Consider the following 27,024-nt stretch of genomic DNA (forward strand, 5'->3'; position numbering starts at 1 on the left):
GTGTTTTTTTCACTTTTAAATGAATACTTCGAGCCTAATTTTTTTCCTCTATAATCTACCTTGCATCAATGCCATTTTTGTGTCGGAAATTTAGTTCGTTGGTGTCAACAGTCTGAGGCGTAATTACTATTTCAAAAACTTTTCTGGAACAATTTATTTCTTACCATAAAATTCGCATTGACGAATTATTGCTGAAAGTGGCGTAAAACCATATACACTCACTCAACCAGTCACTAACAACATATTGGGAACATGTAGATCAAATATGACACAATATAAACGATTGTTTAAAACAAATTGCATGTACGTTCTATTCAATTATCATATGCTTTACTGAAAACTCTTACAGGAAGACGATATACGTATTAGTTTAACCACGAACTTCGGGATGAAGCGTTCCTATTTATTTTGGGAAAAAACCATAGTCATTCCTCTTCCCTGAACGACACAAGCACCCACAAACATCAAAACAGAAACGTCAACAAAAAAAAGACAAAATTAAACATGGGTGATCCATCAGTGGACCAATAAAAGTCACTTTCCTACGCTCAAAGGCTTATTTATGTCAGCGCCGTTGAAGGCACCTGCGACGTTTCTACAGGAATTCCACACATAGCGGAAGACCATGGCAGGTAAATATCCAACGTGGAATTTCTTTCGTCAATTAGATATCTCATGGCACCCATTACAAAAAAGCTTCCTGACATTCCTATCCATTACAGTCACTGAACGAGTTCTGCGCCGGTTTTAGAAATCGTTTAGTCTTATCACCACGCGCGACACGACACATAATGCAACCATGGAGGAATCGAACCCGGGTTTCCGGTGTGACTTGCATCCACTACGTTACCCAACCGCCTCCGTAATCGTGGCTTATATTTCATGAGAGGAATGGACATGGTGTTGGAGGAACAACAAGTATACTTACGTTGATGGATGACACATATACACGAAGCATATACGTGAGTTTTGGGTGTAAAATTGATTTGTACTGAGGATGGAAACCCCAAAAGAGGCGCGTAGGTGAAGACCCAGAAGCCCGAATATCGTCCTGACACACGAAGGATCATAATCGGACCCGCGATCCTGTAGAATCTGACGCAACACTGCAGAGTGAAATATGTCGCCTAAGTCAAGGAGTGACTCAAGGAGAGCCTAACCCACAAAGCTGCATTTCTTCGCGACCTCCGTGGTCAAATGGTAGAGCGTTCGCCCAGGGAGCGGAAGGTCCGGGGTTCGATCCCTGGCCATTAAAAGATGGTACGTGTTCTTACCCTGCCTGGCACTCGGCATCAAGGGGGTAGGGGGTAAAACAAGGACTGGTCGGAGTCAGTGAGTGAGTGAGTGACTGAGTGAGTATGGTTTTACGCCGCTTTTAGCAATATTCCAGCAATATCACGGCGGGGAACACCAGACATGGGCTTCACCATGTACCCATGTCGGGAATCGAACCCGGGTCTTCGGCGTGACGAGCGAACGCTTTTACCACTAGGCTACCCGACCGCCCTCGGAGTCAGTATACTGTGTCTGAGTGGGGTATCCAAGCTAAACTGCGGCATGGTATTTCAGTGGGCTAGCACTATAAAATCGGCATCAGTCCGGACTAGTATAAACACACAAACACACACGCGCGCGCGCGCACGCACGCTCGCGCGTCATACGCTATATACGTCAATAATCTTGGACGTGACGTTAAACCCAATTTCACCTCACCATCCCCCCCCCCCCCCTCTTACGACCAGCATACGTTACTTGAGCTGTATAAAGTACCTCCAATGACGCCTTATAAATCAACTAATCACGTACATCCAATAGCAGCTATAAGTACGACCTTATAACGCCCGCTGCCATCACTCCAGTATTAATGACAACAAGATCCGTCTTTGAAGTGGATATCAAACACCCACCTGTAATTATAATGATTGGAACGGAAACGTCCGTTCCAGTCACAGCTATAGGTTGCTATGATCGGTGTCATGGTCTCAATGGGGAAGATCGATAAAGACACTGATCAGTATAATTCCGCCTCATCCGCCCACCGTTTCCACATAGAATTCTTGCCAGGCTAGGCGACACTTCGGCTAGGGATGTTACAACACTGGCAAGCACCTAAGCATGTAGAATTCTTTTGGATAGTTGTAACCACGTTGCTGAATTTTGGGTAGACAAGGATGTGAAGTACTTCCTGATTGGATGGCGCCTCTTGCATCAGTGAATGAATGGAATCGGGCTAATGGGAATTATTTTGAGTCGGGGTTAGCGGAGATTTGTAAGGATTCGCAACACTCATTATATATCATTGTCCGTGTTGGTATTAGGCTGAGTGTGATAGGAGACTTTGGAGGGTTCAAATAGCGAAATAAATATAGCATCATTATCGTTCCACCAGGGAAGGTGTTTCTTGCCGTTTTTCTTTTCCACAATGTTTGCAATTTTATGTGATACTTTTATGTTTCTACTTGATATCCAGCCGTCTATGGTGCCGCATATGCTTCGCAGAATTGCGGCCCTTCGGCGAGCCAGGATCTCCGGATGGCGAGCCGAATCCCAGATTCGTTCTGGCAGTGATTATTGCCAACCAAATATCCGTGACTGGGAGTGATTTCGTATGAGTTGGTTGGTTGGTTGGTTGTTTAACGCCGCACTCAGCAATATTCCAGCTATATGACGGCGGTCTGTAAATAATCGAGTCTGGACCAGACAATCCAGTGATTGACATCATGAGCATCGATCCACGCAATTTGGACCGATGACATGCATCAACCAAGTCAGCGAGCCTGACCACCCGATCCCGTTAGTCGCCTTTTACGGCAAGCACAGTCGCCTTTTACGGCAAGCATGGGTTGCTGAAGACCTATTCTACCCCGTATGAGTGTGGAAAGAGTGTTGTCGCTTTAATTTACCAAAGTTGTATTCTCTGAGATCGGCATCACTTTTGACTTTCCTCCAACACTAGAAGGATAAACCGCGGTGCCACCAAAATATTTTCAAGAGCAGTGTTAAGACCAAATCAAACACTGCAGAAAAAGACTTCAAATGACTTTCTGCAAGGAGTACAGTATGTCCCCAATCTCCCTTCTCCTGGCTCGGTCGAACATTGCCAGTTTTAACGAGGTCAGTTATGGTCAATTGTACACAATTTGCCAGTGCTAAAATATGCATTTTTGAATAAGGTATACTCTGATAAATTCCGAGGACTGTTAAAAATATTGGTGTTATTAATCTCAAGAGCTTGCTTAGGGTCAAAACTCGATTTTTCCTAGAAACAATATCAGTGATTTGTCAGTCGGACGCCGTCCACTATCAATATAGTTCTATCTGATGCTTATCTTTCAGACAGGGCAATAGTCCACATATGTTTCAACCTTGTCAGTGATCGGCCCATCCGCTAGAGGGCCAGCCTGGTTCCCTGGGTATGCTGCGCTGGCGCTACACTGACCAAAGCAATGACAGCCTGGTCTGTTTGTGGGATTGCACTTTATCAAAGGGAAGCTACTCTAGTCTAGGAAACGTCACGTTTGTTTTGTGTCTGCCTGGCCTGCCCTAATGGTTGTTTAACAACGGGAATACTAAATGCAGGCAGTTTCCCACACAGGGACAAATTGAAATAAGGTACAATTTCGGAAAGTTACTGTTTTTAATTCGGGAAAGTACCCAAAGCCAGAGGGGTCTCCAAACAAAGGTATGGAAACTGATATTCGCAAACGTTCTTCGCAATTTACATCTCCAAAGTTGCCTGCAGACCTCAGCAACGCCACTTTTAGTAGCCAAGTAATTTTTTTCTGGTCCCTAATAGTCAACGATCAACGCACTAGACAATGTCAACGCCATGCTTGTTTGTAAATACGAAAAGTAGTACCTACCTGACCTCTTATATTTGCATATTGATCCGTACATGACCCCCAACGGATACCGTTTGTATCCGTTGATTTTATCCTATCGGGAAACCTACCAATTATATGATAAGATGTTACACGATATTTTGTAGAAACTGGTATTCACGTACCTGCATTTCCTGAGTCACATTGGCCTTGTGGTAGGTGCTCCGTAAATGTCCTTACTCCCCTGATACATTCACCAATAATCAGAGTGAGTGAGTATTATTTTGCGCCGCTTTTAGCAATATTCCAGCATGTCACGGCTGGGGACACTAGAACTGGGCTTTGCACATTGTACTCATGTGGGTAATCCAACCCGGGCCTCTGACATGACCAGCGAAAGTTTTAAATCATAGGGCTAGCTACAAAAAAGCACACCCCCAAAAATATTCAGAAAGGCAATGGAATCAAGTTCCACTAAATATTCTGTGAAGTCATACCTTTTCATATCAAATCGAGACGACAGGTCCACACGAGAAAAATATTAATACAAGGAATCGCCGTGGACAATCAATACTAGCTGATTACTTTCATTTCGGTTCGTGGAGTGCTGATGAGGAGTACCTAGATCTTTAGTCAAAACAACATGTTGAAAGGATTTATTTCTTTGTTTGGTCTGAATCCAAGTGATCGTCAGATCCTTAATACCCCCCCCCCCCCCCCAGTGATCCCAAGAGGAAGATTAAGATGCTCGCAAAAACATGTTTGAACTGGGTATTTAGATAAGTCGACATCAGTGAGCTAGTGAATCAAGTATTTAGTGCGGTCACTTGTCTGGTAGTATAAATCGGAAATCGTGCTCGGGTGCTCGGCTCGAGGAGACGACTCTGTGACTAGGTCGCCCCCACTGGCCTACGGATGATGGTGAGACGTCAACCTCTGCATCCTGCATCCTGGGTTACACCAGTGTTGCACGTCGCCAAGTGAATTCGAGTTTTGAAAAGAACTTCAGTTGCATCAAGCGTGTCAGCATTTAAATATCACAATTGTTTCCTTTTCTTAAACACTTTTTTGTTGTAGCGGACCGACGGATTTATCAGTTTGGACTCTCTTAGTAAAGCTTGGTTTTTACATGTTTTGGCGACCCGTGAAGATCCGGGGAAGAATAGGTCTTCAGAAACCCATGCTGGCCGTAAAAGGTGACTACGCTTGTCGTAAAAGGCGACTAACGGGATCGGGTGGTCAGGCTCGCTGTCTTGGTTGATGCATGTCATCGTTCCCAATTGCGTGGAGACCCGTGAAGATCCGGGGTAGAATAGGTCTTCAGAAACCCATGCTGGCCGTAAAAGGCGACTACGCTTGTCGTAAAAGGCGACTAACGGGATCGGGTGGTCAGGCTCGCTGTCTTGGTTGATGCATGTCATCGTTCCCAATTGCGTGGAGACCCGTGAAGATTCCGGGGTTGAATAGGTCTTCAGAAACCCATACTGGCCGTAAAAGGCGACTACGCTTGTCGTAAAAGGCGACTAACGGGATCGGGTGGTCAGGCTCGCTGTCTTGGTTGATGCATGTCATCGTTCCCAATTGCGTGGAGACCCGTGAAGATTCCGGGGTCTTCAGCAACCCATGCTTGCCGTAATAGGCGACTATGCTTGTCGGGTTCGGGTGTTCAGGATCCTTGACTTTGTTGATGAATGTCATCATATCATAATTGCGTGGATCGATGCTTATGATGTCAATCACTCGATTATTTACACACCGTCGTCATATAGCTGGAATATTGCTGAGTGCGGCGTAAAACAACAAACAAACAAGTTTTGGCATGTGTGGCAAAAGTACTGCCCTACCAGTTAAGCGGAGCCTGCTTCGTCTTTTTGCGAACACCTGATGTCATCTTTGATTTTCAGTGATCCATTGATATTATTTCAAACACTTTTTTGCCTTTTATTTCCATTGAAATCTGTTTACGCAGACTGATTTGTCTCTGGCGTTGAAGTTTGTTGTCTGGTGATAAATTACAATCTGACTTCAGCCTTTTGGAAACTTTCAACCGAGATTTCCTTAAAGATTAGCTCAATCCAAGACTGCCGAGATGGAAGTTGCATTCCCTGTATCGTTCGTGCCACTGAGATTTCCGTTCGTCTAGCTCATCACGCTTCAAACCACATTAGTTATAGGAGAGCAACGCACAATCAAAATAAAATAAGTTCATGCCTGTATTACGCTTATTGAGTTCAGTTCGTTGGTGCATTGTAACACAATAACAAGTAGATTCCGTGATCAACTGAAAGTACATCATTTCATTATAGACTGACCTACGACCACCGAGACTTACTCGACTGAGGGGATTTGATTTGTACACAACGGACAAGAGGAATCTGTTCTATCAATCAGGCTAGCATCAAGTACAACTTGGTAGTTCACTCCCATTATTAACCGTGTGATTGAAACACTTGCAGGTCATGTAGAGTGCATGACTAGAGCATGAGTTAGCTCACCTGAACTAAGAAACCTCTCATCGTTAATCAGATGTTCCAGTGGATTGGGGGTTATTCATATCATTCTATTTAAAAAAGACCCACTATTTCACATACTCAAGTTGTTGACACATTGGACGAGCGGCCTGAAGAACCAGGTTAGCAAGCGCCAGATGTTGAGGTCGTATACCGCTAGTGACCGGGTTGTTATTCAGCATATGGACCAACAATGTTTACAGGTGTTTACAGTGTTGTCCCTATCCCTAGTGTACAGTACACACACCCTATCCACTCAACAGAACCCACTCGTGCTAGTTGACCAGATGCCGAAAACACGAATTCGTTCAGGAACACAAGTGTCAAAACGTGTGGTGTCACCCAAGGCAAGTAACTTCCAAAATGCCTGTTTACCTAGTAGGATTTTGGAACCCGGTATAGGAGTGAATGTCAAACACCTTCCATCGCCTGTAGGCAGCATCAGTTGTATACCCCCCAGGGAGTTGAGAATGATAACTGGAATACACACGGATCCACTGATAGGGGAACAAATATAAAACCTCATTCGAGCAGAAACGTATAGACACGTGAAGACAAATGCATATTGTAATAATTTTAATGATACCCAATTTTTGAGGGGGGCATTTAGGTTATCGAGCGAACATTTATTTTGAAGAACCTGAACCACATTTTGTCCCTTGATAATCTGGTACATTACCAGTCCCAAACTGGTCCAAAACTGTTGTGCTTGAAACTATGTAATTCTAGGTTTCAATAAAAGAGGATCTGCCGGATTTTAGACAAAATTATGCCCGACCCATCTGCCACACGCAACAGCCTGGAAACGGATTAGGAAAGGTTAATGTTCTAGGGGAAAATCTACTGTTTTCGGTCACACCTCAGGGTATATAATTATTTTACTGTCAGCTAGGACAAGTGATGAGAGGTTCATCGCAGCGAGACGAGCCGCTGTTTTGTTAAAGTATCGTCAGAAGCACGTATTTCTCCCGCTTCGTGAGTTGGCGTGAAAAACAATGTACGATGTTCACCTTTTCATCACAGAGATGTCATCGGGGGTTTCAGATCATTCTTGTGTGCTTGCGATAATGACGAAAAACATACATCGGATAATACTTTGATCGATCAGTTAATTTCTTCTCGTGCCAAAACGTCCTCTACTGATTGATACTAGTTCTTAATATGCCTATTAATTTTTATTTAAAAAATGAATCGATAAAGTTGTCCTTCAGGCTTATTAAATTTAAAAACATTTCCATTGAAAATGACAGCTTTAAGAAGTGAAAATATGCCTTTGGCATATTTGTTTAAATTGTTTTTACCCCACTGCGTTATAACTAAATAAGGACAATTTGATCCATGCGTTATATAACATTAATGTTCCAAACTATTTGCAGAGTTGCGTCCCTTTGGCGTACCAGCAACGTATGATCATCAGTTCGAATCTCGGTTTAGCATGATTTTGTTTCTAGGTAACACATGTTCCTGGGTTTTCCCAAAAGTGTTAATTATAACATAAATGTCTAACACCTGCTTTAATTGGGGCTTTCCTCTCACGGCGGTCGGTTAAAGCGTTCGCTCGTCACGCCGAAGACCCGGGTTCGATTACCGACATGGGTACAATGTGTGAAGCCCATTTCTGGTATCCCCCGCCGTGATATTGCTGGAATATTGCTAAAAGCGGCGTAAAACCATACTCACTCACTTTCCTCTCACACCAACAGGCTTTGACATAACTAAAATAATATTCAATGCGGCCTTAAACCAAACTGACCCGCTCACTGCAAAAGACGAATTATGAACATGTTTATAGCCCCTTTACTAACAGAGCCAGAGATCGCGAATCAATAACCTATTCCCAGACAAGCGAGAGAGGTTAGATAAGACATGGAAAGTTATTAGATGACAGCAATTTATTGAAAGACATTCCATTCCATGAGAGCAGCAGAGGTTATGGAGAAACAGTGATATCAGATAATAACGTCTCAATTATTCCCTTATGTGATTTGCCAAGTCTACAGAACTCTCCCATCCGGCGCTTGTACCCTCGTATACACAAGAACGCTCGTTTGCGTCGTGGCATGAGCCCCGATCCTTGTACCTGATTTGGCTATTCAGTAATTGGAAGGAACAAGCAACGTCAGTTTCCGGAGGTGGACATCGATATAATCAGGAACGGTGCCACGGCAATAACGTACAGACACTCTACATAAAGCATCTCCAATTGCAGGGTCGGATATTGGAAACCATTTGTGTGTTGACTTAATGATCGACTATTCTTGTTTTTATTAATCCGAGACATGAAGTGAAATATTGTAACGATAGCTTGTCGAGCCTGCTCGAGTTGTCGAGACTATACATGTTATTACGTCGGTGCAATATCACGGGAGAGTGAATAGGTGGAAATACACAGTTTGGAATGGCATTCAGTGAGGTCATTGAATTACAAAACAACGCGTCTGTCTTTTCGGAGGAGTGAGTGAGTTGGGTTTAACCACTCTTAACAGTGTTTCAGTTATATCACGGCGTGTCTGCTTATGATGGGAGGAAAAGCCGAAGTGATGAAGGTCTCAAACGCATGCGTTTACCACTTTGGTTAAACCCACGAGCACATGTATGGTGCTGACAAACCTAGAAACATGATCGGGGCGAACCGAGATTCGAACCCACAATCATAGGTTTCTGGCGTGCCCAAGGGGCGCAACTCTGCACAGCGAAGTGCGGCGCTTCAGACGACTGGGCCACCCGTGTCACCGCATTCAGAAGAGGCAATTCAGGAGTTAAACTATATCTAAGTTGGCGCAAATATATCATTTAGTGACCCAAGCTCGCTCTTATGTTCTAAACATTCATTTTCATTTATCTCACCTCGTGCATTTCCCTTTGTAGTGTAGACTGTTTCAGGAGTTAAACTATATCTAAGTTGGCGCAAACATATCATCTAGTGACCTAAGCTCGCTCTTATGTTCTATACATTCATGTTCATTTATTTCACCTCGTGCATTTCCCTTTGTAGTGTAGACTGTTTGGGGAGGTTAGTACGACCGCAGAGCTACACACATTATTCTTTCTTGAAAGCGACCAACTCATCGTGGTGTTGCGCCGGTTGGTCACAGCGACATGTTGATCCGAACTTGTCACTGAGAAGGAATTACTCGCATTCATATGATATCATGGATATCTACGACGTCTGTGTGCGGGCGTGTGTGCGCGCATAAAAGGGGGAAAATGGTGAGGTGATATTGGGTTTAACGCCACGTCCAAGATTATAGCGATGTGCATTGCACACGTGTGCGTGCGTGCGTGCGTGCGTGCGTGTGTGTGTTCGAATAGCAGTTTCCTTGTCAGAACTCAGAACAACACTCGTATCCTTCGACACCCCCACTATCACTGAAAAAATATCCATAGCAGCGTTATCTTTGAACTTGGATTTCACGTAATAAATCACCATCAAGTTACCGTTAACGTGCACATGCTTTCCGATATGGAACACACCTGCCCTCTGCCCCATTCACACTCACAGCCAGATTTAGTCATCCGACGGGTACCCGTGGATGTCATGTGATAGCAACGTGTATAACTCGTTATACATAGGATACGGGTTACACACGACAGTCCCTAATGACTTGTATCGCCTGACTGAAAATTTAAAACAATAGATCATCAAACATGACGTTTTAACCTCGACAGTAGACACGTTACACACTCCTCACGTGTACACCTACGAAGATCATAACAAGATCTAACGACTAGTATTGGACGGTTGGAGGATGAAATATATGTTATAGTGCAAATCATTTCAATACTTTTATTTAAAATAGTGCAAACCATTTCAAGACTTATTTAACAGTTAATTTATCTAAATACCTAACTGGTTCAATATGTTTCCAAGTGCACCGAAATTCTATGCCCTTTGTTTGTTTAATATATTCAGCAAACATTCGGCGTATTCCCTCTTATCATAAGCCCTTACGGGCAGGACCCTTAATCTCCACAGCTATCTATATATTTCAACTAACACCTCCTTACGTCGCCGTATCTTACGTATATACATACACGCGGGACAATGACCTTGACACACGTTACGTAATACCTCGCTCTACAAAACCCGACTGACATGGTCAGTGAGGGAGACAGCCAGAAGGTAAGTGACAGAACGGTTCTCCCAACCCGGGAACATTGGCCACTCGGTCCCGGTTTGTGTTCTGTCACGTTCTTATCAACATGTACCTTTCGACTTATTCCAAACCGTCAACAATAAACATGGCTGCTGTCGTCTTAAACTTCATCCCTGAGTTTTGTCTTCCGTCATCACCCTGAGCTACCATCCGAGGGCCGAAACGTACGCCCTTGGACATATACATGGCCTTTGTTCGTGACAGTGTTAGGTTTGAGAGGAGAAATGCGGCGCTTCTGATTGTTAGTTTTGTCGCTAATTACATACCATTTGCAATGTTGTGTTCTTGTCGTGATCGGGAAAATAATTACGAGAGCAAAAACATGCTAGTGCAACTCATTAATGCACTAATGAATGACGAACGGAAATATTGGTAACAAAATATAGGACATTAGTGTGAAATCATGATAATATGTTAAATGAAAAAATATGGCATCGACTGAAACAAATGGAAACATTTATGGCCTTGACATGTATACTCCAAAGCCATGACATATTAACTATAGTACAGTGAACTACGGTTATAACGAACTCAAAGGGACTACTAATTTTAGTTCGTTATATCCGTAGTTCGTTATAAGCATATATACAGCATAACTACAGCAGATATTCGGGGCCAAAAAAGTAAGTTCGTTATATCCGTCAGTTCGTTATAAGCGTGTTCGTTATAACCGTGGTTTACTGTAATATGAAAGAATACGGTGGTCCTTAACACTTATCGTAGTATATTAGATAGATACGCGATAAATCGCAAAGAACAATGAGGAACGAAGCGTGGTGATTTCACGACAAAGCATTGTTCTACCGTGACGTCATTTCTGGAGATTCGAATATGCGCTCGCAACTTGATGACGTCGTATATTGGACGACGTTATTTTTTAGAGGGAATTGCCTAGTGAGTTGTCAGCTCTACATGATAGTTTATTTTTCCATACTTCTTCCTAGTGGGTAGTTATTTCATTTAACACAATCTTTCTCCACTTAGTCTTCGCGGGGAATTCCCCTGTGCAAACGTAGTGAAACACATGATGAAGTAGGTTATATTTCTTGGCTGTTGAAAGCAACACTCCACATAAACTGTGTAAATTAATGTTATGCAAGAAATAGAGTGAAGTTGATGCGCAGGAAACAGTTTTACAAAATGAGAGACACGAGTTGTTGCAAAGACGCCCCAGCAGATGAAGTCTACATTTATCTATATAGCCAACCATGCTCCAAAGTCCTAGATTAGCAATAGTGGCATCAGTGGGGGAACGTTTGTCATAACCTTGTACAATCCTTGCAAAGTAACGCTGGGTGCTTACAGCTAATTCAAGATCTTTACCATGCAGAGGAGGTAGTAATTCACATCCATAAAAACTTGTTGTTAAGATCATTCTTTTCCATATCTCAATACTTGCATACTGATGTAAGTCACTACTATTTAGACCAACAGAGAGGAGAGAATTATTAGTACGCCTTGCTTTTGTGCAGCTCTCTTCAATATATCATTTGAAAGAAAGGTTATTTTGAAGAACAACACCCGTATATTTTACATTATCAAACATAGGTATGTCATAGTCCCCAAAGTGATAAGCATGCGTACACAATAATTGCTTCTTTTTATGAAACACAACAAATTTACTTTTCGATGCATTATAAGTTAATCGCCATTTGTAATTAACAACTGTATTGAACGGTCGTGGCCTATATTGTTTTGACAAAAAGTCGACATTACAAAATGGGTAATTGAGACAATACGTATACTTGATTCCATGCACGCCATGTCTGATACTGCAGTGAATGGAATAAATATCATGTCGTTCGATCCAAGTGAGATAGAACACTGATCTAAATAACCAATAATGACTCATAGTAGGGTGGATTGTGACAGGACGGTTTCATGTGCATAATATCCTGGAAACGACACGAAACAAATGGCCATGGCGCCCAGCAACCTAATAACGTAAGAGCTCGCCAATGAAGCGGAAGACAACGCAACAGCATCAGGTGGATTCAAACTATCCATCTCTAAAACCGATTTCCGCCCGGTATAATTACAGCTGGAATCCTACCTGATTGCAACAAAGGTTGGCATGAAGTGACCCCCAACGTCTTCTCCGTGTGGTACCGTGGCAAAGCGACCAGCATAACGGTCAACCCGCGACTACCGTGGTTCAGACGCCATGTTCGCTGAGTATCACATCAAGGCTGATCTTTCCCTTCTACTGCTTCACAAGTCATTAGGATACGGTAAGGGTTGCGTTACGTCAGGGACAGCGATTACACGAAGACTGAGAACTCAGACCGTTCGACTACACCATGGCAGAGGCATGTTGTACCAAAACGACAAGGCCAGACCACCCGTTGTTAGAGCGACGTAGAAGTATCAACTGAATAACGATCGCCCTACTCATAGCCCAGTTAGCATGTGTGGCATCAAACGCTGCGGAACGTTGCCAAAGTTCCAGCTTGTGGCCACCTGGACCTAGACGTAATGATGTCAGTGTATCCTTGTTGAGGTCATATTAACCCTCGTGGCTTTTTGATACAGTTAACTATGATTTGCTTGTTTGTTTGTTTGTGTGTTTGTTTGTTTTTTGTTTAACGCCGCACTCAGCAATATTCCAGCTATATGACGGCGGTCTGTAAATAATCGAGTATGGAACATACAATCCAGTGATTGACATCATGAGCATCGATCCATGCAATTGGCATACGGTGACATCCATCAACCAAGTCAGGGAGCCTGACAACCCGACCCCGTTAGTCGCCTCTTACGACAAGCATAGTCGCCTTTTACGGCAAGCATTTGGGCTGCTGGAGACCTATTCTACCCCGGATCTTCACGGGTCTCATATTTCGAACAAGGTCACATGCCTAAAGAGGCGCCACACGGAACATGCTTCGTAATGTCATACCACAGATAGTTCACCTGATTGGTTCACGTGATCGTGATAAAAAAAACTATGAATCCCGACTGGGAGGGAAATAAATTTCTTCCATACCTTCAGCGCTAATTACTGTAAGTTTTGGCTTCCATTGTGTATTGCTAATCACCTATCAGCGCCAATCATCTGTTGGCTTCCCTTGTTAGTTTCTACCCTTTGTTATTTTCCACCTTTTGTCAACTTATCATTTTGTTGTCCTTATCTGTACAATGTCATATATACGCTCTCTGCCTCATGGCATTCATTCACCCGACGAAGGAGTAAGCATATACTCCGAAACGTTGTGTTCCTCATAATAAAGAAGTTGATATCCATATATTCTCTTCCTTAATTTTGAATTTGTTTTGAATTTTGTCATGTTTTACAATCATTATGTCATATTAAAACCAGTCGGTAAAAGAAATACGTTGTGGCAGGACCTTTGTGGGTACATGTGGTTTTATCCCTCCCTCGTCATGTTTTATACCACTTGACTACGGTATGAAACCTAACTCAGGACGAATAACACCACATGAACCACGAATGACACTGCTATAATTTATATTTATGTGGGACAGGACGAAGCCCTAGAAAATCTCTTTTATCCAGCTGGATCACATCACTAATTTGTAACGATGATGCTTCAACAACATATTTATCTTTCAACGAGGCCGTAAAAAACAATAATTACATGTTTCTATAATAAACTGACTGGGACAAGGCACAGGGTGAACATAACGGAACAGACTGTGAGTCAGCCGTAAGTGTACATCACATAAGCATTTACCATATATAATAATAGCCAGTCTACAGTCTGGGCCTCTGTATGAAGCTGTCATTATGTCTTCAGGCCGTCGACGTTGACGTTGCCCTTTACGTCTGTCGCTAATGGATGATGATAGTTGATGCAAAACGAGCCATTGCATCAGTCTGAATCAACGAAGCAAAATTAAACTGGGGCCTGAGAATTGTTCGGGGTTGAGAATATTGTTGATTATTCCTTCCTCGCATCATGAGTGAGTGAGTGAGTATGGTTTTACGCCGCTTTTAGCAATATTCCAGCAATATCACGCAGGGGGACACCAGAAATGGGCTTCACACATTGTACCCATGTCGGGAATTCGGGTCTTCGGCGTGACGAGCGAACGCTTTAACCACTAGGCTACCCGGCCACCCCTCGCCCAATAAAGGAATTACGTGTTTTATAAGTGTTTTAGGCAACTTATACACTTATACATATATTTCGAAAAGGCCAGCCAGATGGAAGATGTTACGTTATAATGACAGTGAACTACCACGGGATCTTGTAAGGGTAGAAAACCGTGTTGTTTTCGGGTAAGTATATCTGGGCCTCCGGTAACCTATGCTGGTCGTAAGAGGCGACTCAATGGATCGGGTGGTCAGGCCGATGACTTGGTGGATCGCATGTCATCGTTTCCCAATTGCGGGGATCGATGCTCAGGATGTCAATCACTAGGTTGTCTGGTCCGGGGTTCCGTTGTACAAAGAGATCTTAGCGCTAAGGGGGTTGTAACTCCCATACATTATCATAGACTTACGACAGTCGTTGTTCGAAGGTTGTTTTGTACAACGCACCTTGATTCCAATTTTTAACGACTATAAAAAAATATGGCGCTTGCTGTTCTAAATGAAGACAAGTAGTGATGGTCGCTCTCTTGGGCGAGCTTTCCGATTCTAATCACGATCAATATCGGTTGGCGTTAAGAACTTATGACAACATGGTCAAGGTCAATCCTTTGGTAGCCAGTGCTGATTATGAGATGGTCGTGACAATGTTTTGATTACAGGTTTACATCGATCGATATCGATCTAGTCAAGAATCGATCAGTAGCTGTCAAACCTTTACTCGGTATACAGCGAGGGTATACTTTTGTTCGGCCCTGTAAATATTATCGCTCCTCAGCCTCTACCGTCAGGTTCGTTTTCGTTCAAGGTGAATGTGCCGCGTTAAGCAGCATGTGTGAACGAGGTACAACACGAGGTACAACAGCGGAACACCTGTGTAACGTCGTCTCTCGCTGTCAAGATAAGTGTGCAGCGGTACTGCATCCGTAACGAAAACCATAAATATAACTTATTCACTATAAAATTAGTGAGAGAGAAAGTGAGAGAGAGAATGAGAGAGTGAGTGAGAGAAAAGAGTGAGAGAGAGAGAGTGAGAGAAGGTGAGAGTGAGAGAGAAAATAGTGAGAGAGAGAGAATGAGAGAGTGAGAGTGAGAGAGAGAAAGAGAGAGTGAGAGTTAGAGAAAATAGTGAGATAGAGAGAATGAGAGAGAGAGTGAGCGAGAGAGTGAGAGAGAGTGAGAATGAGAGAGAAAAGAGTGAGAGAGAGAATGAATGAGTGAGAGAGAGAGAGAGTGAGCGAGAGAGTGAGAAAGAGAGAGTGAGAGAAAAGAGTGAGAGTGAGAGAGAAAAGTGTGAGAGAGTGAGAGAGAGAGAGAGCGAGAGAGTAAGAAAGAGAGAGTGAGAGAGAGTGAGAGTAAGAGAGAAAAGAGTGAGAGAGAGAGTGAGAGAGAGTGAGCGAGAAAGTGAGAAAGAGAGAGTGAGAGAGAGAGAAAAGAGTGATAGAGTGAGAGAGAGAGCGAGAGAGTGAGAAAGTGAGAGTGAGAGAGAAAAGAGAGAGAGTGAGAGAGAGAGAGAGTGAGCGAGAGAGTGAGAAGGAGAGAGTGAGAGTGAGAGAGAAAAGAGTGAGAGAGAGAGAGTGAGAGTGAGAGAGAAAAGAGAGAGAGAGAATGAGATAGTGAGAAAGAGAGAGAGAGAGTGAGAGAGAGTGAGCGAGAGAGTGAGAAAGAGAGAGTGAGAGAGAAATGAGTGAGAGAGTGAGAGAGAGTGAGAGAGAGAGCGAGAGAGAGTGAGAGAGAAAAGAGTGAGAGAGAGAGAGAGAGAATGAGAGAGAGAGAGAGTGAGCGAGAGAGTGATAAAGAGAGAGTGAGAGAAAAGAGTGAGAGTGAGAGAGAAAAGTGTGAGAGAGTGAGAGAGAGAGAGAGCGAGAGAGTAAGAAAGAGAGAGTGAGAGAGAGTGAGAGTAAGAGAGAAAAGAGTGAGAGAGTGAGAGAGAGTGAGCGAGAGAGTGAGAAAGAGAGAGTGAGAGTGAGAGAGAAAAGAGTGATAGAGTGAGAGAGAGAGAGCGAGAGAGTGAGAAAGAGAGAGTGAGAGTGAGAGAGAAAAGAGAGAGAGAGTGAGAGAGAGAGAGTGAGCGAGAGAGTGAGAAGGAGAGAGTGAGAGTGAGAGAGAAAAGAGTGAGAGAGAGAGAGTGAGAGTGAGAGAAAAGAGAGAGAGAGAATGAGATAGTGAGAAAGAGAGAGAGAGAGAGTGAGAGAGAGTGAGCGAGAGAGTGAGAAAGAGAGAGTGAGAGAGAAATGAGTGAGAGATTGAGAGAGAGAGAGTGAGAGAGAGAGCGAGAGAGAGCGAGAGAGAAAAGAGTGAGAGAGAGAGAGAGAGTGAGCGAGAGAGTGAGAAAGAGAGAGTGAGAGAGAGAGAGTGAGCGAGAGAGTGAGAAAGAGAGAGTGAGAGAGAAAAGAGTGAGAGAGTGAGAGAGAGAGTGAGAGAGAGAGAGCGAGAGAGTGAGAAAGAGAGAGTGAGAGTGAGAGAGAAAAGAGTGAGAGAGAGAGTGAGAGAGAGAGAGTGAGCGAGAGAGTGAGAAAGAGAGAGTGAGAGTGAGAGAGAAAAGAGTGACGTCCTTGTTCCTTATGGGGCGGTCAGGGAGCCTAGTGTTTAAAGCGTTAGCTCGTCACCCCGAAGCCCCGGGTTCGATTACCGACATGGGTACAATGTGTGAAGCCCATTTCTGGTCGCCCCGGCCCCGGCGTCATATTGCTGGAATATTGCTAAATGCGGCGTAAAACCACACTCACTCACTGTTACGTTTGTTCCAAAACAATGACAGATGGTCATTTGTGGAGTTAATATTACTTCTTGCCGTTTGTTACTCTCTCGCAAATATTTCGTTATAAACTGTAAATTTCTCATTTAACTCGTCAATCGAGACTGTTATTTAGCAAAGCGCCATTTTGGTTACTTGACCAGCGTGTATTCTTTCGCTTCCAACAGCGGTCTCCTAGTTTTCAAAAATATTTTTTGTTAAAGTTGATTTTGTATATAATTATATCTAAATGTATGATAAATAATGTTAGTGACCCTAAATATTTCTTGATACTTTTGTTTATATTTTTTAAGATTGTGCAAACACGATACTACTTCTTAAGTCGCAAATACAAAGGGTGGTGTACCGTCCCTGTGTGTTATGTAGGGAGAATTTACGTTTCAATGTTTTACATTTGTAATGAAAGAATTTAATTTTCAGGTAGACAACTACACAAAAATATGTATAATAAATACGATATTCCATGGGACGGGGGAAAGGAGATATTTTCACTCGTGGCTACGCTTGTGGTCACTCGATGAGAGAAACATGATTTCAGAAAATTAATGTATGTTCCAATTTTTACTTTTTTTTATTTGGAAACATTAAGATACAATAAGATAGATTAGAATGTTGTAGAGATTAGGCTAAGTTAAACAGTATATATTTCTACAATCAAATATTTAGTAGATAGGGATGTGAAAACAAGATTTCCCCAATATAAATATCTCACCCTTATATAAATTACATCACACATTGTACAGATGTACATAGACATTCCAAAGTTTTAGTGCTATAACTGGTGTTCGGGGCTGGTCAAAGGGTTCTCAGCCTAACAAACAAAACCAACACTTGTGAAAGTGTTTTTATTTTATTTTTCAACATTATCTGCCTGCTTTTTAATACACTTCTCTTATCGACGGTGAAGCTTTTCACTTCCAGTCAGGAAAACGTTTTTTTCTGAAATCCCATTAACGGCAGCTTTGAGGTCATCGTTGTCGTCATAGCGCTTTCCACGAAGAGTTTAGGAAACAGGTGGAAACCGCTTGGTGCCAGGTCTGGCGAGTATGGAAGGTGTGGAAGCTCTTCGAAGCCACATTGTCGCACAGCAGCCTTTGTAGATCGAGAGGTGTGTGAAGATGCATTGCCATGAAGTAGTAGAACTCCAGCAGTCAGCATTCTTCGCCGCTTTTCTTTGATAGAATCTCTTAGGCGATGAAGCAAATCATCATTATAGGCACTGGTAATCGTCTATTGACTTTCTAAGTAATCAACAAGGATCACACTTTTGAATTTCTTGGGGAGTAAACATGATGATTGCTCGGGACTCGTTCTTTTCCATTTCTGTGTCCATTTGGACCCCTATCGCGTTTAACAGACTGACACTTATATTCAAACGGCATCCACAGACCAAATGCACTGCAATGAACTACTCAAACAATGTATTACATTGACTCGTTCACATTGTTTTGGCTCATACTTGAAAGTTTGTCAGGATTAGAAGGTATCAGAGGTATATTCCAACACTACCATAAGATAAAACAATTATGGTTTCTGTTCGTAGATTAATATGTTCAGTTTTATTTGTATTTCGATATAAAACAGTTTTGAGAACATATCCATTCTTCTAGAAGTAGCAATTACATCTAATAACCGCAAACTGAGGGCAAATGACAGATAATGTAAAAGCATCTTCATAAAGGTGTCCTCATTAACAATTTCCTGAGTCATCTATCATATCTATGGCCTTTCAAATCACTGCACCCCCGGCATATATCGTCGTGGGCGATAATATGCGACGATTGGCGACAATATGTTCTGCGCACTTTGGCATATATTGTCGCCAGCGTCTGAGTGAGAGACACAGACAGCTGCAGACAGGGAGGCAGGCAGACAATATCCCCCCGTCGTTATATGTGGGCAGGATGAAATCAAGCCTTACATGTTTATTTATAAATGTACTGATGATCATCATGATCATCATGACCATCATCAGCAACATCGTCATCTCCAAGTTTTTTTTGCTCTGACGAATGACGATAATATTAATATGTTTAGTGAACCTCGGCATATATTGTCGACTGCAACAATATTGCCCTGCGATGATACATGCCCGGAGATGATATATGCCGTAACATCATGCAGTACACTGCTTAATCAGTTTAATGTCATTTCTTGACCCAGTGAAACTTTCAGGATGACTTGCGTTTTAGTCTTTTTTTAAGCATAATTTACCATTTTGATGATGAAAAGTTTGTGTTTTATATTTTAAACTCTACAACACTTTGTAAGATGTTTTAAAGGTGGCAACCAATTTCATAAGGTATTCCCTATTAAATTCTACTACTACTACTACTACTACTACTACTACTACTACTACTACTACTACTTAGCAACGGGCGAGGTGTTGTGCGTGTGGTGTGCGGGGGTTGGATGGGGTGTAGCGTCGTGGTTAAAGCGTTCGCTCGTCATTCGGAACACCCGGATTTGCTTCCCTACATGGGTAAAATGTGTGAAGCCCATTTCTGCTGCCCCCCGCCTAGTTATTGCTGTAGTAAAAGCTCACTCACTCACTATCTGTTTAAAGGACTCTCACCCATTATCACAGAGAATAGGTACAGAGGATGCCGAATTATACACTGCATGCCCGACCCGCCATCAGATATATCAGAATGCCGGTTGGAGAATGAAATGCTGGCTTATGAAGAAAAAGTTTCAAAGTACAAGCGAACTATGAAACCACGCACCTTATTCGTGATCATTGGAAATTATTGGAAAACAAGATTTTTTAAATTAATCACATCCCGCCGACAGGGAATACCAGTTAGGGGCATAATATTTAACGTTCCTGTTCGGATTTAGGCAAAACATTTTGACGTCTTTAAGATCAATTAATATCGCAGTCCAGGAAGTTCCAATGGTTCATGACTTCATCATTGGTGAAGAGAATTTCTATTCATTATAGTTCACGACGGGAGGTGCTCTTCTGCATTAAAAACCTTTTACAGAGATGTTCTGCAGATCAATTTATTTCAAGCAATCAGTAAATCCATTATAACTCCGCGGTGCTATGCTTTAGCTTCTTTATTCATAGAGAAGTTCGAAATGTGTTAAACTTTACTTAAATGTATCTTTATCAAGAGCATATTTAGTGTAAAATAAATTTATTAACACAGCAATCCCGTTCTTGTCAAGTCCTTAATGTCCATTTAGAAAGTAATACACAGCATGGATCAAAATTAATAGATTCCCACTGAAATATTGGAAAATCCATTTGTGATCAAGGACGATATAGTCTCAATGCGTACTTGAGATGCATAACCGATGTCACCCTCGCTGTTAAATTTCTGACCGCCTCCGTGGTCTAGTGGTAGAGCGTCCGCCCGGAGAGCGGAAGGTCCGGGGTTCGATCCCCGACCGCATCATACCAAAAGCCGTTAAAAGATGCCCTGTCTGGCGCTCGGCATTAAGGGGCTAAAACAAGGACTGGTCGGCTCGGAGTCAGTATACTGTGTCTGAGTGGGGTATTCATGTTAAACTGCGGCATGGTATCTCAGTGAGCTAGCACTATAAATCGGTATCAGTCCGGACTAGTACAAGCTACACAAACACACCCACGTACATGAACGTCGCTATATAAGTGCAATAATCTTGGACGCGACGTTAAACCCCATTTCACCTCACCTGTTTAATTTCTCAGAACTTGTTTTCGGTGGAGATTCGCGCTTTGATGTTTTGAATGAGTGATAGCATGTACACAAGTGGTATATTTCAGAGAGAATAAAGACTGTATGTTGTGGGAAATATTTAAAAAAAACAACATTTAATCGCGTGATGTCTGACTCTTATGTTCACGAGCTCTGACGCCACACGACGAAATATGTCTCGTATTGGACGCATAGAATGAACATTTGAGGGAGGGAGTTTTAACGCCGATTTGAACAGTATTCCAGTGTCGTGCTACTATGGGAGACGTCTTAGACGTTTATATAAGATCGCTAAATCAATGAAAGTCCTCCTATGCAAATCCCGCGTACTGTCAGTGAACACGCCATATTGGCACCAGTAGTGATGTCATACGTCAAGGTTGTTTTATATATTTGGTAATTTCTTTGAGGGACGGGTAGATAAATGTACACACCATCATCCTTTCCTATTGTTTACAGTTTCAATTATGATGGAGATTTTGCGTATCTTTTACATACATTTTCACGCATTTAACTACACAATGGGTATTCATCAATGTCCAATATCATATACATGTACGTAGATCTAGGCTAGGTCTTGAGCAACCCATGCTTACCTTAAAGAGCGACTACGCTTGTCGTAAGAGGCGACCAACGGGATCGGGTGGTCAGGCTCGCTGACTTGGTTGATGCATGTCAGTGCATCCCAATTGCGTTGACCGATGATCATGATGTCAATCACAGGAATGTCTGGTCCGGACTCGAATATTTACAGACCGCCGTTATATAGCTGAAGTATTGCTGAATGCGGCGTTAAGCAACAGACAATAACAACAAGGTAGATCCAGGCCTAAGACATGGATACTCTTCTGTTTGTTTGAACATTAATTGTTTATAAGAAAATAGACAAATGTCGTGTCGCACACCGTATTTCCTTACTTACAAGTGTCAGAAGATGAAACATAAAAACAACTGTAAACATGTGCGTATTTGCTTTGGAGTGAAATATTCGATTGTGTAATTTCATTTTTCCTGGTTGATGAATAGCAATTTGATTTGACAACTAAAACTGAATATATTATTGTAACAAAAAGGATAAACAAGTTATTAAATACATAGACACACATATTTAGAAGGAATTGTCTTGTATTCGTATTGTTTTGGTCTTTTGATTGATAGAATATTGTTGTATAACGATTCACCAGGTACGGTGCGCGTTTGTTTCAAACGATTAACGAATTACTCCTCTTGTTTTGCATGAAATATTCTGAATCATCTCTTTCACCCTTTCTTGAATAGTGTGATCACAGGATATTAAACTGTTTACTTCATTTCTACAATATTTAAACATAAATATATACAATGCATTGTACCACACGGGTCTATTGATTGCTGGATTGTTTATCAATCTAGTCATTTTTTTCTGTTTAGATTTAGCTGACAGTTTTTCATTAATCAATTCTACGTAACACATTTTATCGATGTTGAATTTATTTATAAGGATTGACTGTGTACTTTTTCGGTTCACTGAGATGTAAATCGAAAAACCTATGTGAGGTCTTTTGTTAGAATACCACAATGAACTGAGAAAAAAATGTACAGTTAATGATTAATGATTTTCTAATAATGACACAATTGTGTTAGAGGTCATAGCTCAAGGCAAGCGGCGATAAGACCTGTTACTCAACCGTAACTGCATTTCTGACCAACTCGTGTTATTCCGGGACAAGCCGAATAGCGACTCGTGCCCCTCTCATGGCCATTTTTGCGACCGGGTTCCGTCTTAGCGCAAACGGGCACACCTAAAACAATTGTCAACTCGTTGCGTAATGGTTCACATATATTTCCCCATATATTATATGTATTTCAGATGCAGTTTAAAGCACATCTGGACATGCGGAATTATACTGTCTTATTGAACACATTTAACTGTGTCTCGGGTATATTTTTAGATGCAAAACATACGTGAAAAAATCTGAGGAATTCTTTGACGAAGAACTTGAAATCATACGCGCATTCTGATTGGTTTGTCGTATTTCGCACATAACATTCATCGATAGGGGGACGAGTCTCCTTGCAGGTTACGGAAAGGGGCGAGTGGTGACGAATGACGAAACTGGGATACCCCGACATTCCGTAGTGGTGAAAGTAGTCCGCTTCGGTGGGCGTGGCTTAATTGTGGGAAATGAATGCAGTGACACGTGACCAATTCAACTAATCAGAATGCGGGAAACACAATGAACACAACAATTGTATTACTTAATTTTTGATTATAAGGCTAGTGCTGCATTGATAATGGTGCCACTTTTGTCTAATTACACTTAAACAATCCAGTAAATGCAGGAATGAAAGGGCTAAATATACATGCTCGATAGGGCCATCCATCTTTTTTATTATGTAGTACGACTTCATCATTTCTTATATAATACTGACCGCCTCCGTGGTCTTGTGGTAGAGCGTCCGCCCGCCCCGCGTCATGCCAAACGTTTAAAGATGGTACTAGTTGTTACCCTGTATGTCGCTCGGCATTACGGGGTTAAAACAAAGACTGGTCAGTTGGGAGTCAGTATACTGTGTCTAGGTGGGGTATTCATGTTAAACTGCGGCTTGTCATCTCAGTGGACTAGCACTATAAATCGACATCAGTCCCGACAAGTTCAAGCAGTCACACACACACGCACGCACGCACGCACGCACGCACGCACGCACGTGCATGCACGTCGCTATATAAGTGCAATAATCTTGGACGCGACGTTAAACCCAATTTCAACTCACCTCACCTTATATAATACTAAAACGGATCCGGTTTCCATGCCGACATTTGTGTTGGAATTGTTTGGTTCCTCGTGAACAAATAAGTACACAGAACCCCACATATGGAAATGAGTTACAATAGATTAGTTCTAAGCGTAGCGGAGTTATATCCCTTTTCTTTGTACGTGTACATATCTCACTGTTGCTTTTTGACGTCAGGGGGAACGGGTGGCCCAGTCGTCTAAGGCGTCGCGATTCGCCGTGCAGAGTTGCGTCCCTTGGGCACGCCAGAAACCTATGATTGTGGGTTCTAATCCCGGTTCGCCCCAAGTATGTTTCCAGGTTTGTCAGCACCATACCCGTGCCAGTGGGTTTCACCGAAGTGGTAAACGTCTGAGACCTGCATCACATGGGGCTTTCCTCCCACACTAAGCTGACACGCCGTGATACAACTCTAATACTGTTAAAAGCGGCGTAAAAACCCAACTCACTCACTCATTTGACGTCATAGAGGAAAATCAATTTTCTTCACTTGTGGCAAGTTATCATTATATCGAATGTATATAACGTTACACTAAGAACACCTATCCATTTGTTCAGATATTAGGCAGTATTGTGTTTGGTCGCGGTTGCCAGAAAGCTGTTACATAAAAATATATGACACACTTTAACTTTATCGGTGTACGATAGAGAGTGGAGAAATTTGCTGTTTTTACTCATAAATAAAATCTCAGAAAAGAATTAGCAGCGTCTGTTTTTCAGACCAGTTAAAATATTTGCAGTTAATTTTACACTCTCAGACCGTAAATTCTACAACTATGCGTGACCGAAATTCCGGCACAACGATAAACTTTCAGAATATGCGTTGAAAAAATACTCGGCATCCAAAGAGGTTGATGTGGTATTTCAGCGCGTGACGTCATGAGCTAAATATGACGTCGTATTTTATTGTTCTACCATGTCAATGTCGTTCTGCTTATAGAACAATAGGAGGCATGAGCCTCGCTGTCGGTAGAAAGATAAAGTTATCCCCGCCTGAAGCATCGGAGGTGAGGTCGAGTGCGGCAGGAAGGAAGAATCCCCCGAATTCCCCGAGGACACTCTGAAATGTCAGACGACTGTAACAGCACTATTCTACCTCAGCTATTAATACGTCATCGGTGACAACGGCTACCGCAGTAGGATATCAATATGACGTGTGTGTGCAGGGTATGAAACTCCCAAAAATTTCAACCAGACCACAGGACTGGCTAGCTGAAATACTTGCCAGCCCTGACCAAAACCTGCCTGCCCACTATAATCATATGTTTCTCAGGATAAGCTAACGGGATTTATTTTTGGTTACATTTTATCATTCATCTTTACATGTGAATTAATGATTATCATCGGGAAATATTTAGAATATTGTCAATATAACCCGACCGTCGGGCAGGGGGATTTGAAAATCTGGCAGCCCGAGTTGAAATCAACCCGTCTCGGACGGTCGGGCAGGCAGGTATTTCGAACACTGGTGTGTGTGTGTGTGTGTGTGTGTGTGTGTGTGTGTGTGTGTGTGTGTGTGTGTGTGTGAGAGAGAGAGAGAGAGTGTGTGCATCTTTGACTGGGTTCGTTCTGCGCTGGACGATCTCTCGTAGGCTGCGATTGGTACGATACTAAACTTGGTATTCGAGGATCTAGGTGAGTGTGTCTGGGAATGGTAAATATCCTGTATTAGGAATTAACATTGTATCTAGTAAGCCTTGGCAAGCTAAATACATAATTAGTGTTTATTTCGGCTCATATCTTTATATAAAATAATTAAACAATATCTGGTTTTGTAGCTGTCGCTGAAAAAATATCTTCTCTCGATACAAATTCTCCGAATATCAAATGGTCGGTCACTAAATTAAGCCCCTATCTCACATTCACAAATCTGAACACGAATGAACACGATTTAACGTTTTTCTTTAAATCGTGTGAGAACGTATGAAGGTCGAGCACTCATTCGTGTTCATTCGTGTTAAGTCGTGGTCGGTCGCGCGCGGTCGTATGGACGTCGCAGCTCGGCTTAAATCGTGTTATAAAAATTTATAACACGATTTAAGCCGACCTGAAAAGTCATATGAAGGCCGTATGAAGGTCGTATGACAGTCGTGTTCAATCGTATGAAGATCGTGTTCAGTCGTATGAAGATCGTATGAGGGTCCGTCGTTTTTGGTCGTATGAGGGTCGTGTTTGGTTAAGAAATTTGCATAAACCACAAGGTCGAGCACGAATTAACACGATTTTTCAACTTTTCTTAAATCGTGTTCGCAATTTCTTAAATCGTGTACGTGAGATAGGGGCTTAAGTCGCTTCTTACGACAAGCAGAGATTGATGGGCACCAATATTCGTACCCGCAACTCACACGGGTCTGATTCACACGAAAAGGTCGCATGACGTTGTATAACGTCTTGGTGCAATTGTTTCGACTATCAAATTTATCAAATTATGTACAGCGTTATCAAATCCGAATATCAGCAGCTGCCTCTCCCAATACCAACGTTTCTGTTTAAAAAAATATAATATATTTTTTATACTTTATTTTATTCGTGAATATTATATCACGTGACTGGTAATATAAATATTTATATTAAAATTTGGGGATGATATGAGACACAACAGATTGCGCTTTTACTAATGGAACATATTGTATAGTTAATAACTATGATATACTGAACAGTTTTTTTACTCTAGTGAAGAAATATTGCTTGAGGCAGTTTATAAAATAATAATTGGGGTCGTTAAATTGGGGGCAGTCAAGTGCAATGGAGTTTGCACAACCGTGTCTACCATTTCATGTAGACATTATTATCTAATAATAATGTTAAATTGGTTTTCAAAGTTAATATAATGAGTCGGGCAAGGGCAGAACCACGTCCATACCCACACGCGGTGCAATGTGTATCAGCTGTGCCAACCATAAAAACGCAGTAAAAAACCTAGTTTTGTAATAGTTAAAATCATGTAAAAAAACAGATGGTGAGATCAGGGGACCGTTCGACAATGCGATCGTAGCTCTACGACTGTCGGAGGTCTTTGTTTAATTATAGGAGCGCTACGATCGCTCTGTAAAACGGGGCCTTGATCTCACCATCTGCACTGTATATGATTCATTGTATAAACTTTCCATTGGTTTATGGTTTTACGCAGCTTTCAGCAACATACAGGCAGGGGACACCTGAAATGGGCTTCACACATTGTACCCATTTTCAGAATCGAACACGGGCCTTCGGCGTCATAGGTGACCTAATGGTGACGGTGGTCTGGCTCGATGACGTGATTG

General features: G+C 42.2%; 1 protein-coding gene across 2 annotated transcripts in view; it reads right to left on the bottom strand.

Moving 5' to 3' along the window:
- The window catches only part of LOC124145980 (thyrotropin-releasing hormone receptor-like), a 46,244-nt gene that overhangs the window by 11,550 nt on the left and 7,670 nt on the right, over window positions 1–27,024 (bottom strand). The window contains exon 1 of one of the 2 annotated variants that reach the window (XM_048391296.1): window positions 12,542–12,807. The exons of the other annotated variant lie outside the window; for it this stretch is intronic. Coding sequence (XP_048247253.1) covers window positions 12,542–12,564 — 23 coding nt within the window. The 5' untranslated portion in view covers window positions 12,565–12,807. Of the gene's footprint in view, window positions 1–12,541; window positions 12,808–27,024 lie in introns of those variants that run through there. 2 annotated transcript variants of the gene reach the window in all.

This window comes from Haliotis rufescens, unplaced genomic scaffold (genome assembly GCF_023055435.1).
Source record: "Haliotis rufescens isolate VD_foot unplaced genomic scaffold, xgHalRufe1.0.p SCAF_9, whole genome shotgun sequence".
Lineage (NCBI taxonomy): Eukaryota > Metazoa > Mollusca > Gastropoda > Lepetellida > Haliotidae > Haliotis > Haliotis rufescens.